The following is a 16,306-nucleotide window of genomic DNA, read 5'->3' as shown; positions in this document are numbered from 1 at the left end:
GATTTAACATTATAAGTCACTGGCTGCATGCTTTCTACCCATGCCCTCCTTTTCGATGTTAAAGAAGTAAGTTCTCAGAAAACGTCGGCTTTCAAGCTGAACTGACTTTATTTCTGACACAAACTCAAGCGGACATGAGAAATTATCTTCAGGGAGCTGATCAAACACATGCCAAAGAGATACTGCTGAATGTGTTGATGCTGAAAGGAAGTCCTGATCAATCTCACTGTTGTTCTGATTTAAGGCGTTGGTGCATGTAAACTAAACTGTATTAGACTACACCCCATGTGAACAGTGGACTCAAAACTTTGAGGTTCATTTCAACCAGAATGGGAAAAAAAATGCCCTCATGTAATCATCTTTTTCTTCAAGGACGTCCTTTCAGCTAAAAACCCACTGAGCAATATCTCTTTGGTACGTGTGTGATCCGCTCCCTTAAGATGGATATCTGACACCAACTCAGCACAGTGTTTGCAGTGAATATGTTGCTCTTTCTTGCTTAAGAGCAACAAAATATCACTTGTAATTTCAGTCCGTTTGGGCCTGTTCATTTTGTTCTCTTGGGGTTTTAAACCAATTATAATGCAATATTGGTGTCTGTGTGTGAACGGAGCTACTTAAGCCTGGAAAAGATTTTACTTTATATTAATAGCGTGTCTTACTGTGTGTTCACAGTAGGTCTGATATAGTATAGAGTCTTTAACACACGCAGGGGGAAATTCACTAAGAATGAATTGTGCCTGCTGATAGCACCATAAATTGCGCACCATTTGCCCCCGCTGTCTGCTCCGTCTCAAGGTCAGATTCACAAAGCAAACTGCACTGATGATATTCAAGCGCGAACACGCCCATAAAGTTTTGCAGATCTGTGCATTTGCGTCTGATTGTGGAGAGGAGCTGTCTGCACCTCCCCTCTCTGCTGCACTCTCATGCACTAACCTGTCGAGCCTGGACAATGCAGTAAGTCCAGACCCGACAGGTATTTCAATAGCGCCAAGAATGGCGAAGTGTTTTAGTCATTTGCACAGGTTTAGCAGGCGCAAAAGCTGCGCAATCCCTTAGTGAATCCCCCCCTCCCCCAGGATTTTAATGCTTACCAAGTTTGTTGGTTTCATTAAAAACACAGTTTCATTCAAATAAAACCATATCAGTAATTTTGAAAATCGAATTAAATTAGCTACAAAAAAATGCCAATTACTAAAATTAATGAGCAACTACCAACGTCAGGCTCGACGGCTTCATAATTAAAAGACCCTAAAAGGTTTTCTGGGAGTTTGGAACAATGTGTTCATGAGTGGGTCATGATTTTGTTCAATCTGGAACACGTGAAAAAAGGAAATAGTACGGGAAAACTGAGCTTAACAAATCCTTTGAAAGGAAATAAATGTACTCAACAAGTTTAATAGACCTCAAGGACACACACAATGTGTCTCTGTGAGTAACGGTAAACGTGAACAGAAAGGATGTGTACGTCAGAAGCTCTGTTAGGACTGTGTGGGTGTGTTTAGATCACGTCTGACTGACAATGATGGCGACATGATGGGAAAAAACACTTACATACGGTGTATGTGTTGGTGGGGGAAATAACAGAACAAGCACAAATACAAAGCCAGATACTATTACTCTAAATAAAAAGCCAATTGAAAAAATAATAGGTTTTCAGGGCGCTGCCGGTGGCACTTACTGCTTCTTTTAGTCTGGTTTGACAGATATCAAGTCTTCACTGCATGGCTATCCAATAATTCCATGTGCAGACCGGTTTTCCTGGAATACTAAATTATAGCATTGCATCCAGGTGGCACCTCACAAAGGTGCCTCAGTTTGTTCTTGACATTAACAATGACCATAGTTGAATATTTACTTAATTAATTATCATTTACTTATTTTATGTTTGTGGATGCACTTATTTATCTATTTCTAATTTTGTATTGTATAACCTTGTTGCTATTATTTTCTTATTTTACCTCCATCTATCGGCACTCTGTTTATGTCGGTTTTTGTCGGTTAAACTGACAATCTTGAAGATTTCAGTTTCGTTCTCTTGGGCGCCCCCTAATGATAGTAAATGGTAATGAGGGGCGTCTATAGTTGGCTCCCTTTGTCGCGGTTGTAACTCTTTTCCTGGCTGGCGGTCGCTTTCCGTTTCAGACTGTTTGCTTCATCTGAGCGTCGAGTTTGTTTCTTTTTCTTTGGATTTTCACTTCTTGTTGAAGTTGTATCTGTAGTCATCCATCTTTTCTTTGTTTGTTCAGACATAGTAGATTACTGTTTACTCGCAACACTTGCAGAGAGCGGAAAAGCAGCCGCTTAGCTCCGCCTACCCTCTCTGGCAGACCACTGCTGGCTGATGGAAAACGCGTCTCTAACTGGGCGCCGCTTGTGATTTTTTCCGGGAAAGTCACCACCGACAACCAGTCTGTGATACTGCAAATGCAAAGGCTTTCATCAGTGGGCCGTAGGCTCAGTCACCATTGAGTTGTCTCATTCTGCATGTGCATATCACTTTAGATGTTGAACACCAATAAAGAAATTGAAAAAAAAAAAAAAAGGGGGTGGAGGTCAAGGTTACAGGTTTCCATTTAAAGCATCAGACTTTGGGGAGAATAGGGAGGACCAGATTTTGCATCCAATAAAAGACTTGCAGACAATTTTTAACTGCTACAGTGTTTCTGCTCCCTTATCCTAAAGATTTTATCATTTTCTGCACCATCTTTCCCGAGCTATAACCATAGCAGAAAGAGTCACATTTCTCAAAAAAATACCTAAAATCTGCGATAGAGCTTTTTAACGAGCACACTTAGCAGAACACAAAGGTAACACTGTATCAAAGCCTGAAAATCGGGAGCATATTTTGACACTTCCTAGAATATGTCTAAACTTCTTTAGAGTGATTTCAGTGCCAATTATTCCAATGAAGGGTTATTTTTAGGTTTTGATTTAACAGAACCTCACAAACTGGCCTGTAATCAGTCACATTGTATCTCTTCTATGCACACAGAGTGTTTGTGTGTCTCGGTGTGTGCTGGATTGAGTGCTTGCAGGTGCATAGGCCAAAGGCTATGACATTAGCAGACGGAGTGCTCGCGCCCCACATGCTGGCCATATGTCATGCCAAATCTCATCTCATCTAGCTAAGAGAAGGTGCTGCTGGCTGCTGAAAAGCCACCTTCCAAACAGATATCATCAGTTTGACACCCTGACCCCGGCTGCAGCTGTGGGCTACAGCTCTGCTTCGCATCATATCCGTTCACATTAAGGTGGTACAGCGGGGTCACAGTGGACTGCAATAAAAACACAAGGCTGATCTTTTACTTTCTAAGTCTCACAAAGAACACCAGAGTCCAAGAAGGAAAAGACTGATATTCTGTAGGTCACAAGCTGAAATAAGTTATAGTTACAGAAAAAATGCTGCATAAAATATGAAGGAAAGTTGTGCAGAAAGTGTGGGCCCACTGTGGAACAACAGGGTATTTATAACAGTTAATGAATCATGGAATGGTTATTGAGGATTTTGTGGTCTAACTGTATTTCTTTAGATTCCCTGAGTTCAAGATGTGAAATGCTATATTGCTCCTTTGTCCTTTTCTCCCGACAGAAGTTGACTGGATCTATCTACAGGAGTCACCTTGTATTTATGTGAGCCTTTTTGCTCAAAGCTAGTATCTTAAGACATTACATTTTGATTTGTCCTCTGTTGTAGGGATAAGAGATAAGCAGTACTTAATATTATATTATATCACCCACTTAAACTTATACTGGACCAAGCCACCATGACGGTAACCACGAGCATGTGGACTACTGTTTTAAACTTTGGCGTCTTTGGTTTTTTGGTGCTTAAATGACCATATTTGATGGTGGAAACATTACTACGCCTCCAATCTTGGATCCCATCGGCTTTAGTCTGACGACGATATAGCCTCTAGGGACAACGATGAACATGCCGGGGCATGTAGCCAGCAGTTAGCGATAAGCCAAGACTTCTTATTCTGTGTGCTGCATTGTTTACAGAAAAACAGTTTTTCTTGTGATTGACTTTAATTAACAGGTCTTGCCTTTGACAAAATTTCAACATCATGATGCAGATTAGTAAAAAGTAAAAATGAAGCTTTGTCAGGTCTGTCCTCAAGAGGAGACGAAAACTACTTTTAAAATTCTCGTTTGTTGAACGGAGGTTGGATCCATCATTTCCGAGGCATTCGAGGAAGTCGGGGAAATCTAAACGCTGAACGGCTTTTGTGACATCGCGTCAAGGGAATTTGTTTCAAGTTGAATTTTAGATCTATAACTGGTTGTTAGCTGAACTTGCTGCAGATGTTTGTTTAAAGACATTAATAAGAAGCTAAATCAGATAGCCGCCTGCTTTTGCTCTCCACATGGACTGCTTTCCTGCATACGTTGCAGCCTGCTGATACGTGATTGGTCAATATTACTCGGACTACAAGCGTACTACAAACGGTAACCAGAACACTTGCTGTCCCTAAACTCAACGTCCCTGCCTACAGATTCAACATTTCTATGTAGAATCTGTAAATAGAGATTGAATGGAAGTATAGTTTACTAAATTAACGTCATGCTGTATTGAAGAAGACTTGAAACTATCATTTGAGACCAAAAACTCATTAGGAAATGTTTATTAAGGTAATACATCTCACACTGGCGCTCTGTGCAGGCCCTCATACAGCCTCTGCCTGAAACGACTCAGTCAGTTCTGTCTCTTTAAGAAACCCCGCCCACTCAGTGTTTAAGGCACACCCCCTACCCTGTGGCCGTGTTACAGAGAAGTCGGAAAAGAGTAAACTTCACTTTTTCAATTTGAAATTCTTGTCTGCTTCTCTCGTCCTTTGGAAAAGTAAACACTGATGTCTTTCCTTCACAGCAAAGAAACTTTTTCTCCAACACATTGTTGACCAACTTGACGAGCAGAGCCGTCGAGCAGAGTGGTGGAGTGAAAAACAAGATTCAGAGGCTGACTGAGCTGCTGGGTGGCCGTGTCCTTGAACTGTGCCAGGGGCAGGAAGTTATGCTGTTCCTCGGGGACTTGCCCAAATATGGAGTTCCTCTACTTTGTGATGTCACAAAGTGAAGCGTCTGGAGAAGTCTGTCTAGAAACCTGGCGTTCACAGCAGCCAAACGGGGATTACGGCAACATACTTTTACCTACAGATTTGCAACTTCACCTACGTTTAGTCTGGACATCCTACATTGTAACATCGTATGTCTTAAAATGTCAAATACCCCCTCTTTAACATTGGTGGAGACACCTCCTGGGTATAAGTATGACAAAGAACATATTAATTAGAATATGCACAAAAGAATGTAGCACTAGCAGAGCCCTAGATAATATTTGAAAGTAGGAAAGATTGTCTGTAACAATCAGCAAGGGGAGGTGCACAAAAACAGCTGTTTGTGGCTCGCAGTTCTTTCTCTCTCTCCTACTCAGCAATGCCCTGAATTATCTATAATGACTTCACAGCAAGGATAATGTGAATGAGCCCTCTCAAATATTAGTAGGCACAATTCTATCCCCCCAAAATATTGGTATGCCCTTGGCTCTGGAGGATGGGATCGACCAGCAGATGTCATGGCATTGAATAAAGTGTTGTCTGTAGCCCTGTCCTGGTTTGCCCCATGCTCCTCTCTCTTCTACACACAGTATATACTTCCCTTTCTCACACACCCTCTTTCATAAGGTGCTCTGTGTGACTCAGTGGCCATGAAGTGGGGCACAGCTGCACCAGGGTGCTCAGTTAACCAAAAAATGTAAAGGTTAAAAAAAATATTCCCCACAAATCTGCTGAAACCCGCTGTTCCAAGTCTGTGACAGATTGTTGCTCGAGCTGCACCGCTGACTAACAGCATCAATATTTAAACACAGCAACTGAATTTTAAAATGACCAAAGTGGTGTTTCCATCAGACTGGTATGAAGCAATGAAAAGCTGCAACATTCCTCACATTAAACAGACATATGTGTAATGACCTCAACCGCCATGCAATGTAAATTACAATAAAGTAGCTTCCAGGTCAGGTCTAATGAGCCTAACAGTGACATGACTAAGAGCCCCGTGGTGGGATGAAACGAAATATAATAGCTGCAGCCTCCATTTCCTCTACAATGCATGGATACTGCACAATATCTCCAGTGTGTGAGTGACATCTAGTGGTCAACCAATGGAACATCCTGAAGCATTATTTCAATGTTCTCATGGCAGTTGCTCAACACATTAAAAAAAGGAAAAGTGTAATTTGTCATATGCTGAACCCCCTCCCTGCCGAGCGGAGGCTTTTGAAGGTTTTGGTTGCACTCCATGAAGTCTGACATAAACAGCCTTCAAGTGTCTTTTAAGTGCAGAGGCGTGACGCACGTTCGGTAGAGGCAAAGAGCATACTGCGGCTGCATTTTCACCATGGGAACCTTCCACAGGGACTTAAGGGTCTTTGAGGTACTTCGCCGCAGCAACAAGGGTCTAAATAAATACCTTGGGGCTTTATTTTACCGAAAAAAGGTAACTGCTTGAGGTGTAGTACTTTCTGAAAGTACAAGGATTTTAGGGTTAAGCCCTGTAGTGTTGAGCATATCTGATTGGTGTTGCACTCACAGCATTCAAAACACCCACAGAGCAGTGATTTAACCATCTGAATGTGTTTCTGTTTCATGCACTAGTTCTTTTAAAAACAGGAAAGGTCTTAAAGCTGGTGCAGGTAAAATAAAAGAGTTATTGATGAAAACAGATGGTCTGTAATGTTAACCTGTGTAACCAGCAGTGTAGGGGGCAACACGTTACAAAGTAGTCCAGTAGAATACTTGGATTACTTTTGTGTTGTATCCAGTAACATAATGCGTTAATTCAGCAAGTCAAGTAATCTGTTATTTAGTTACTTTTTCATAGAAAGAAATCCGTTACTGGAAACAAAATTGCCGTATTTCTTTTCCCAGAAGCACTGTTTCTGTTTCTCACCTTCCTGTTTTGCAGGCAGCTGCGTACCAGCTGAAGGTAAACAGTGCGCATGCATAGCTAGCTAATTCAACTAGCGAGACAGCTCCACAACACTGGTGGGACTAAGAGCCTATGTTGTATTGTTGTCATGGAAAAAGCTGTGCCTAATACTGTACGCCTCTGCCCAGTTCACTGTCAGATTGTTAGCATAATAAAGAGCTGTAAAGGTTATACTGCGTCTGTCGTTCCTGTTATTAGGCTGCAGAGTTACAGATTATGGGACGTAAACGAGGCTATGCAATGACTATAGAGTCGATATATTGAAAGGTAGACGTACAGCAGGCTACATGCCATCCTGATACTATAACCGACACGTGTAACGAGTCGCAGTAAGCAGTAATTTTAAATTTCTGGCAACGGAAAATGTACGCAACGAGTTATTTTTAAAAGTAATGTTACCCAACAGTGGTAACCAGTGAGGCTTTTTCACACACCAGCAGACTAAGGTGGAAACACAGTACACAGCGACGGGAAGAACCATAAAGTTCCTTGAAAAAAGAAGCTCTTGGAACTACAAGTCCCTGTTTTTTTATAGTTGGAAACGAACCAATAGAGACACATTTTTACGACATAACAGAAGCATCTTTCATTGATTCTGTCACTTTAACCATTGCAAACACACACCCTGCCAACCAACCTCATCCTTCTGACTGCAAACTGGTAAGTACCTATGAGTCAACAATAAATACTAAACGAGGTAGAAAAACAATTGAAAAAGGACTATAATTTGCCTTTTGGTGCTACCTCCTCGGTTGCTGTTGATCAGTCAAGCCGCCCCGTACGTCTACCCCCATTAAGGAGAAGAAAAAGTGAGGATCACACACACACACACAGTCACAAACATTGATGCAAACATCAGGTTTTCTCCACTTTTGTCACTGCGGCTGGCGGCACTTACCTGTGGACTAGTTGTTCAATTGTCAGTGGCCATGATAGAAATAACAGTTTGCTATCATTCTGTCAGCATGGGGCAGGAAAACATTTGCTTGCTCTGAAAACAAGCAAGCACCAGGTGGTGCCGTCTCTCAGTGGATAAGCAATTAGCTTTCTGGGGGCCAGAACTACAGTTTGTCCCACATAGAAAACAAGCAACACCTGTGTGTGCAGCCGAGTGGAGCCGAGACTCAGCGCTGCATAATAGAAAATAGGAACATCCAACAGGGGAGTGTCAAGTTGCCCTTTTCTGAATGCGTTTCGGAGAAGGTTGACAGGAAAATGAATAGAATGGGTAATAAGCAGGAGAGAGGGAATGAAATAATTTTATGGCAGAGTGTGGAGGCAAGCGAGGAAGGATCGCAGGATGAAAAATCCTGATAATTATGCAAGTGAAACATTAATTAAACTATGACAGAAAAGAGGGAAAATCAAAGCAAGAGAACTTCAGGGAAAAGAAAAATACATCTCAGATCATGCACTGGAAAAAGGAGTGGGTAGGTGCATACAAATGAGGCGGGGAGAACGACACAAATGAAATAGAAATAATGGAGAAATAAAATGATGGCAGAAAGAAATTACACAGATGCTTATTCAAGGGCAGGAAAATATGGAAGAGCGGGGACGTGGGTAATGAGAGAGGTGCCAGTCATCATGAGGTCAGGACAGAGCAGAAAAAGGGCAACTGCACAGAATCAAGATGAGAAAGACAGATACATTTGAGTCAGAAAAATGGATAGAACCACTTACTGAGGCTACAGTCTATCCTGATACAATCTGGCGGGAGAGAGAGCGAAATGGTGAGATTAAAATAAAAAGAAAAGGAGAAAAAAAGGGACAGAAAGAAAGAGAGAAAGAAGAGAAAGGATAAAACAGAGAGAGAAAAAAAACATTTTACATCCTTCAAAGTACATTCTGCAGACAACCAAGCATTGCTCTGGGGCCACCATCCGGGGACAGTCTCTGAGTCAGGATCACCCTTTTCCTCCATCAGTCCCATCATCCATCCCTCCGTCCACCCGGTACCCAAAGCACAGCAGAAGGCAAGACTGACACGGTGCGCTCTTTACAGTCGATGATGCAACACGTCCATCATATTTATGCCACGCAAATTGCTTCATGAATACTTAATAAAACATTTACATGTGGTTACTGAAACGGCATTAAAATGCAAATGGTGTACTTGGAAGTATACGGGTCTCTACGGGGAGTGCAGTCATGACGTACTGCGCTATAAAGATTCATCTGTTTCAATATTTTACATCAAAAGTTAGTTTGTTTCTCTGTTTGAATCACAATAACAAAGTATAAAGCATATCATACTTGCAAACACCATGAATATATGATTAACTACATTAAAGAAGTCGGATAGAGCCGAAAAATTTAAACTGCACAAAAGTGTTCTGCCAGAATTACATGGTCTAAAAACTTCAGGTGGTTGAGGCATTGAGGCTCTTACGCTCACACCGTGCACAAACACTCTTCTCCCTGCAGCTGCCATGCGCTCACTAAAGCAGATGCACTGTCTTGCACTTTTAACTTTAAGCTTCTTTTCTCGCAATTTCGGATGCACTTGCCTTCTGCGGCACTTTGGTGCAAAACAACCCCAACAGTGTAAATGACAAGAAAGGGTGATCTGCACATCCCAGCCACCTCACGCCTTGTGCACACAAGAAATAAGACTCCACTTTCTGCTAACGGGTGTGACAAAAACATAGCAAAAGGTGTCATCGCTTTACAAGCTGGGTTATTAAAATGGTGGAGTGTTCATCCTTATATTAAAATTCATTGATTTTCTGCACCATCTAGTGGCTGTTAACGGCGTGTGCATGTGGCGGTGTGGTTGGGTTGTGGTCTCGAGCTGTCAACCGCTACAGAATAGTGGACACAAACAGCCAGGGACCAGCGTCACTCTGTAGAGAGGAAGGGGGGAAATAAAAATAGTTCCATTTACATGTATAAATGGGCCACAAGTGTTTTTTAGAAGCAGTATTTAATGTAAGGAGTGCAACTATTCCTACATCATGCATTTTTTTAATTGATATTCACTCTATATAAAGCCTGGGTGTCAAACTAGAACGTGTTACTTGTTCTGTAACAGTGTAAGCCTACACATTACACATTTAACAGGTTATCATAATTATCTTTTACTAATAAATATCATTAAGGCTCAATCTGTCTAATTATAGCTTTTTCTACTGATTAATTAGCAGGATTGTAATTATCTTAAAGATTAAAGCTTTAACAGATATTGAGCACCCCCTGCTGATTGTGGGTTAATTAATTTCCCTGCAAAGGCGCTTTGAAGATCCTGAGCGGAGCAGCAGTGTCAGTCAACTGTGTGACTTTTTTGGGGTGTCAGTTAAGCCCCATTGAAAGCAGAGGAATTGCATTGTCATGCAAATTACAGTAGTTAGTAGATTAGCCGCTTGTGTTTTGTTGGGGGACCGTTCGTAGGTCAAGCTGTGGCCCTTTGGTGAGTAAGTACAGCAACTACAGCTGTGAGCCGGTCTCTCTGGCTGTTTGATCCGAGGGCCGCAGACATACAGGCCATTGAAGGGATGAAAAGTTCCATCGTGTGAGATCTGGCCAGGTGGAGTGTCAATGAGGGACAGAAAAAGAGGTAGAAAGAACAGGTAGAGAGGTAGGAATAGAAAGAGAGAGCAGAGTTTCCACCTTCATTTATCCCTCCACCCTCCTGCCTGTCTCTGTGGTGGCTTGAACTCTGATATCCCAGGGTGCACCTCTGTCATGCTCCTCCTTTTGAACCCTGCTGAGTCTGTTCCTGTCGAGCATTCGCAAAGAACACGGACTGTATATAAGAAGTGGAGTTAGACATTGTGATGTCATTCATTAGTTCAGCATCTTCAACTCTGTCGTCCAAAAGCATTGTTAAAGCTGCTTTCCCACTGGTCAAAAAACTCGCTAACACCCGGCTTTTTTGCTTAGTGGGAAAGGTTACAATCGGCATTCAGACCCGGGTCAAACGACCTGGGTAATTATCGCCTCGGCTCCGATCGGTATTGACGGGAACACAAAACCGGTGTCCGGCGCGATGCTAAGTGCCATCGGCAACTTCTGCGACTCCATGTCAACTACAAATTCCGCCCATTTCCGTCCGAGCAGCGCTCAAACATTGTTCCAAATTTGTCGCCGCCAAGTTTGAATAAACGGACTGAATGAGTAATAGATACAATAAGGACCTAACCACCGTAACATCTTCACTGTTTACTAACCCTGTTTTGGGCGCATTTGTGACGTCGGTGACGCAGCAGAAAAGAGACTGACAGGAGTACACTTCACTGGCAATGGGAAAGGAGACAATCAGCTTCTAAAGCGTGTCTTCCTGGTTTCTGAAAAACCCGCCTCAAAGCGCTTATTTTGGTGGGAAAGGGGTAGAAGTCTCTCTTCTGGTGGAGAGCAGCCAACGACTTCAATCACGCTAGCCACGCCCTACAGCATACTTTTTGTCAACATTACTCTGAATTGGACCGTCACGTACATCGTGCTGAATTGAGGAAGACTTGAAACTAGCACTTCAGAGCTTAAACTCATGAAGAAAATGTTTACTGAGGATCTTTTTACCTGGCTTCTTTTTGCAACCAGTGGTAGCTCCCCCTGCTGGCCATCAGAAACAATGCAGGCTTAAGGCCATTATGCATTAGCTCCACATTGTGAAACCAGAGGCTACATCCACTTCTGATACACAGTCTACAGCACAGACTTCCAGGGATGGAAGGTCAGACTCATCCTCCCCAGAGCTCTAAAACCATTGCAATGACATTTTAATAAGTCAAATGGTTTGCATTCCTGCGGCCAGTTATTACAGGGAATGCATTCGCCCCTTTCTATTAAACCATTCATCTTACAAACACTGTTCTACAATTCCACTGACCTTCATCCCATTAAGACGGCTTTAAGACCTCTTTATACCGCCATGTTCTCTGAGCTAATCTGTAATTACTTATGATGTGAATTCCTTTTACCTCTAAGCACTGTTGCTGGGCAAAAGTGAAGCCCTCAGAAAAAGGGGAGTATAGCAGACTCATGAGGAGGAGCAAGACAGGGGAACAGCCACCTTTAAGCTTGTAGAGACAGGTTGGTGGGTTAAGGCTCAGGATCCAGGGCCAGGGCTGCTGTTTGAGATGGAACTTTTAACGAGAGTAGGTGCTATGGGGCTTCATGGGGGAACAAAAAGATGGGGATGAAGGCAGAGAATATGAGATTGGACCGAGGGTCAAAGAATATGGAGCACAGTATGACTGCAGGGTGGCTCCCTGCAGAGGGGGAAATGACTGCTCTGGAGATAGCTTTGCATTTTTACTCTCAGGTTTATATTCCTGCAGCAAGCACTTTGTCAGTTTGTGGAGGAGAAGTTTCTGCATTTGTACCTCAGTTTTCTTCAATAAATATCCTTTGTGCTCTGTTGGAATTAAACATTTTAACAAATATGCAAGTTTATAGCTAACTTATTAGCTTCCAAAAGAAATCTGACTTTACTGAGAGACAAATTCAGAAGCTTTTTCCCACTCGACTGTCTGAAAATGGTCATAATAATGGAGTGAAAATCAAAATGTCAACCCTTCTATGTTCAGCAGTAAATGCTAAACTACAGAGTGGAGATGAGGAGACAAGGGATGGTCAGGGAAAGGTTAGCAGGGGCATCCACGATGGATAACACTGGCCTACCGAGGTTCACAGTGAGCTTGATGCGGCCTCCGTCCAGCTCCAGCCGCAGGGTGTCCGCCGACTCCTTGGAGGTGGTGGCCATGAGCAGACCGTACGCCCGCTGAGACATGAAGCGCATTGCCACATCCTCCGCCTCCGTGTGCATGGTGACCGGCATGATGATCTTCAGGTACATGCTGCCGTCGTAACTCAGCACCGTCGCCTCTGGATAGGGGTGAGGGAGAGGACATGGGGGTGAAAGAGTGGATGACACATTAGAGAGGAAGGGATGCTTTTTAAAGTGGTCGAGACTCAGATGAACCGAGAACTTTGGAATTAAGCTCTTTTTGGATATGACAGATCAGTCGAGACAGCCAAGTTGAGGCATCGGTCAAATCAGTTAAAGAAAGGCTGCAATCACATTGAAGCTTATTAAATTATCCTATTTCTATCCTAAATTATTAACTTCCTATTTTATGTTTTCACGAAACACATCAAGTCCACTTAAAACTAGATTTGAAACAGACTTAGTCTCATAGAAAATAAAAAGAAAGTGTATCTGTATGCCATTCTGTATGTCATTACATTATATAAGTTGTTCTGTGTTATCCCCTGTTTACACCTGGCATTAACATGCATCCTTGGTGATCCGATCCGATTGTTTCAACCACCTCGGTTCTGGTCGGGGCTGCAGATGGCAGCGTGTGCATGTGTGTGTGATGGGTCCGCCTAGCCTCCATCATTCTTGCCTGAATAATTCTTTTTCACTACGCCTTGTGAAATTCCTGATTTCAAGACGTATGCCTTTGAGTAGAACATGCAGAAAAATACAGAAGAAAATGTGCATGCTCATCTCTCTTTGCTGCACTTCTTTTTAGCACTGATGGTTTATATTTAAGGGATAATGTATAGTGAGCAGGTTGTTATCGCGGAATGGAACCCTGACAGGGTGAGCAAGACTTGTCTCACCATGAAAGGTTCCTTAGCGTTTTACACGGCTATTTACTTGCAAAAACTCGTTATGAACCAACTGAAGCTTCTCAGGGGATTGATAATGAGCAAAACATCAGGTGTGTTAGAGTGCAGAGAAACCTAAAGCATGCAGGAAGGTAGCTCTCCAGGAGCGTGACACTCAGAGTGAGAGCTGTGTCCATAGCAATGGTTATCGTTATCTCTGTAGCCTTCCTAAAATAAGCTAAGCTAGCTGTTTTTACTCACATTAAAAGGAAACATTTCCACTGATGGTGAAGTAAGACAAGATGAACAGGACCGCAGGTCACTGTCAAGAGTCTGTTGACAGTTTCTTTTCCCTTCACCGTCTTTAAACACCGCCGTATCCCGTACTGTGTTCGGTTAAATGTTTACTTCATGTGCCGTCTTCAGTTTTGCAGATCTCTCTGTCGTAGCCTTCAGTTGTTGCATTATTTAACCTTTATTGCTTTCTCTCCGCTGTTATGTCTCCTTTCTTTTTTCCCTCTGTCTACAAACCAACATCAAATTTATCGGACTTCTTAGTGGCTCGACTTCTTCGGCGGATTTTTATTATTACAGTTAGTCCTCCAGATTGTGTGATTAGAGCCACATCCCTAGCAAAGGTCTGTTCTTCATAGCAACAGTCTGTTATCGAGAAATAGCAGACCTCGGAATGCCGTAATTAACCAATCAGAATCAAGTATTTAACACAGCTGTGTTATATAAAAATCATGTGTTTATGTGCAGATACATCACATGTGCAGACACATTCCAAAGCTGGGTGTGAACGGACTTCCTTACAGTTATCTGATCACCCAGGATGCGTGTTTATACCAGGTGTAAACAGGTCCCAGACCTTTCAACAGCTTCAAATGTACCAAGGACAAATATAGAATCATCTGTCAAAATAGGTGTTTCTGGATATCTACTACATAAGATCAAGGGAACACACGGTTTGAACGATGATCAAAGCCATGACTGTCTGGAAACTGAAAGAACATCACAGAGATCAAAAGACAAAACTCAATCACAGATGTTCTTGTCAGGCGTGTGAGCGGGTTTGAAAGTTTGATGACAGAGTGTGGAGTACACCCCCAAAGACATGGTCTCTTTTTGTGTCTTTGTAATCCACATTCATGTTAGCTGCCACGCCAGTTTGTTAATCCATCCATCCATTATCTATACGGCTTCTCCTGGTCACAGTCCGTACACCCAGGACAGGTCGCCAGTCAATCACAGGGCTGACACATAGAGACAGACAACCTTTCAGGCTCACACCTACGGGCAATTTAGAGTCACCGATGAACCTAACGAGCATGTCTTTGGACTGTGGGAGGAAGCCAGAGTACCTAGAGGGAACCCACGCATGCATGGGGAGAACATGCTAACTCCACACAGAGAGGCCCCCTACGTCTGACCCGGGATTCAAACCAGTAACCTTGTAGCTGTGAGGCAACAGCGCTAACCACTGCTCCATTGTGCAGCACAGGACTTCTTTGATACCTAATAACTTCTCATGAGGTGACAAATCTACCACCCTGAGCAGAAAATAAAAACATCCATTATTATAAAAAAGGTAACCGCACGAAATGTTTCTAATGAATCCAGAATCCTTCTCTCATCAAGCTTGGAAAAATGTCAACAACTACAGCGAGTCTGGTTCCCAGTACAGCCTTATTCACACGAGGTGTCGCCACAGTTAGTCTCTGGAGAATCAGCCATGCCATAAATAGACTGCTGTGTAATGTGACAGTTCCCTGAGTGCTGCTCTTATTTTTGCAGTGTGGGTCGATGTGTCACCACGGGCGAACATGAGTCACTGTCACAGGGGAACTTAAATAAGCTAGGTTTCAGAGCGAACAAATAAAATCATGCTAAAACATGCATATTCACACACACTGAGCTCGTCTTCTATAACAGACATAAAATTGTGATACAATCCCAATGCAGCATCATTCTAACGATCATTCAAAACAATCTATAGCACACAAACAGTATGAATTAACAACCTAACACCAGCTCAAAACAGCATTAATGCTTCTCATTATATGTGGCTTACAGGCATCATGTTCTGCCCTCTGGGTTTCCGTCCTCTAGTCAATATCATTGATTGTTCTTACACTCTGTTAATCTATTCACTCAGTCTGTTGACACAGAGGAATACTGTACGTGGCTGGTTTAGGAGAAAAGCAGCCTGCAGTAGCACAAACCTCCGCTAGATGTCAGAAGAGCATCACTGAAACAGCACCTGTCAGCTGAGCACCCAAAGACAAAACTGTTAAAAATATCACCCTTCAAAATAGAGACATTTCATCCTCTACCTCCACTGTCCTGATTTGAATCCAATCTCTCCTTCCCTCATTACCCTCCTTGTCCCTCAAAATCCCATACTGTCATGGCTCACTCAACCCCGCGGACGTGCAAAGACAAACCATGAAGCGAGTCGTCTGCAGCTAATTGGGATGAATCAGACGTACGTGGGGCTATTTGACTGGCTCACCTCCCCTCGCTGTTGCGTATGAGCCACCTGGGTTTGCGTGACTGGCACAGATGGCGGCAGTAGGCCTGGCTGCTCTGCCACACTGCTTCTGCTTGCCTTGATTCAACCCCTCCTCCCAACCAGCAGACCCTAATGCCACCCAGCCTCCGGTGGCATTTGGTTCGCATATACTAGCTCCCTGTGGGGCTCTTACTCCTACTATACAGCAGCTGTTTGGTTGTGTCAAATACAAGGCGG

At 42.9% G+C, this 16,306-nt stretch overlaps 1 protein-coding gene across 10 annotated transcripts in view; it reads right to left on the bottom strand.

Moving 5' to 3' along the window:
• nrxn2b (neurexin 2b) overlaps positions 1-16,306 on the bottom strand; it is a 699,408-nt gene that overhangs the window by 410,486 nt on the left and 272,616 nt on the right. For 6 of the 10 annotated variants that reach the window (XM_069671763.1, XM_069671756.1, XM_069671757.1 and 3 more), the window contains 2 exons: positions 12,619-12,822; positions 8,680-8,706 (listed from right to left, as the gene is read on the bottom strand). In XM_069671763.1, coding sequence (XP_069527864.1) covers positions 8,680-8,706; positions 12,619-12,822 — 231 coding nt within the window. The remainder of the gene's footprint in view (positions 1-8,679; positions 8,707-12,618; positions 12,823-16,306) is intronic. The other 4 variants (XM_069671760.1, XM_069671765.1, XM_069671764.1 and 1 more) reach the window with 1 other exon arrangement.

The sequence above is a fragment of the Semicossyphus pulcher genome, unplaced genomic scaffold (genome assembly GCF_022749685.1).
Source record: "Semicossyphus pulcher isolate SPU_LCO1_2020_fin unplaced genomic scaffold, fSemPul1.0.p SCAF_21, whole genome shotgun sequence".
Taxonomy (NCBI): Eukaryota; Metazoa; Chordata; class Actinopteri; order Labriformes; family Labridae; genus Semicossyphus; species Semicossyphus pulcher.
Note: the sequence above shows the minus strand (reverse complement) of the source record. Positions and strands in the feature narration are given on the sequence as shown.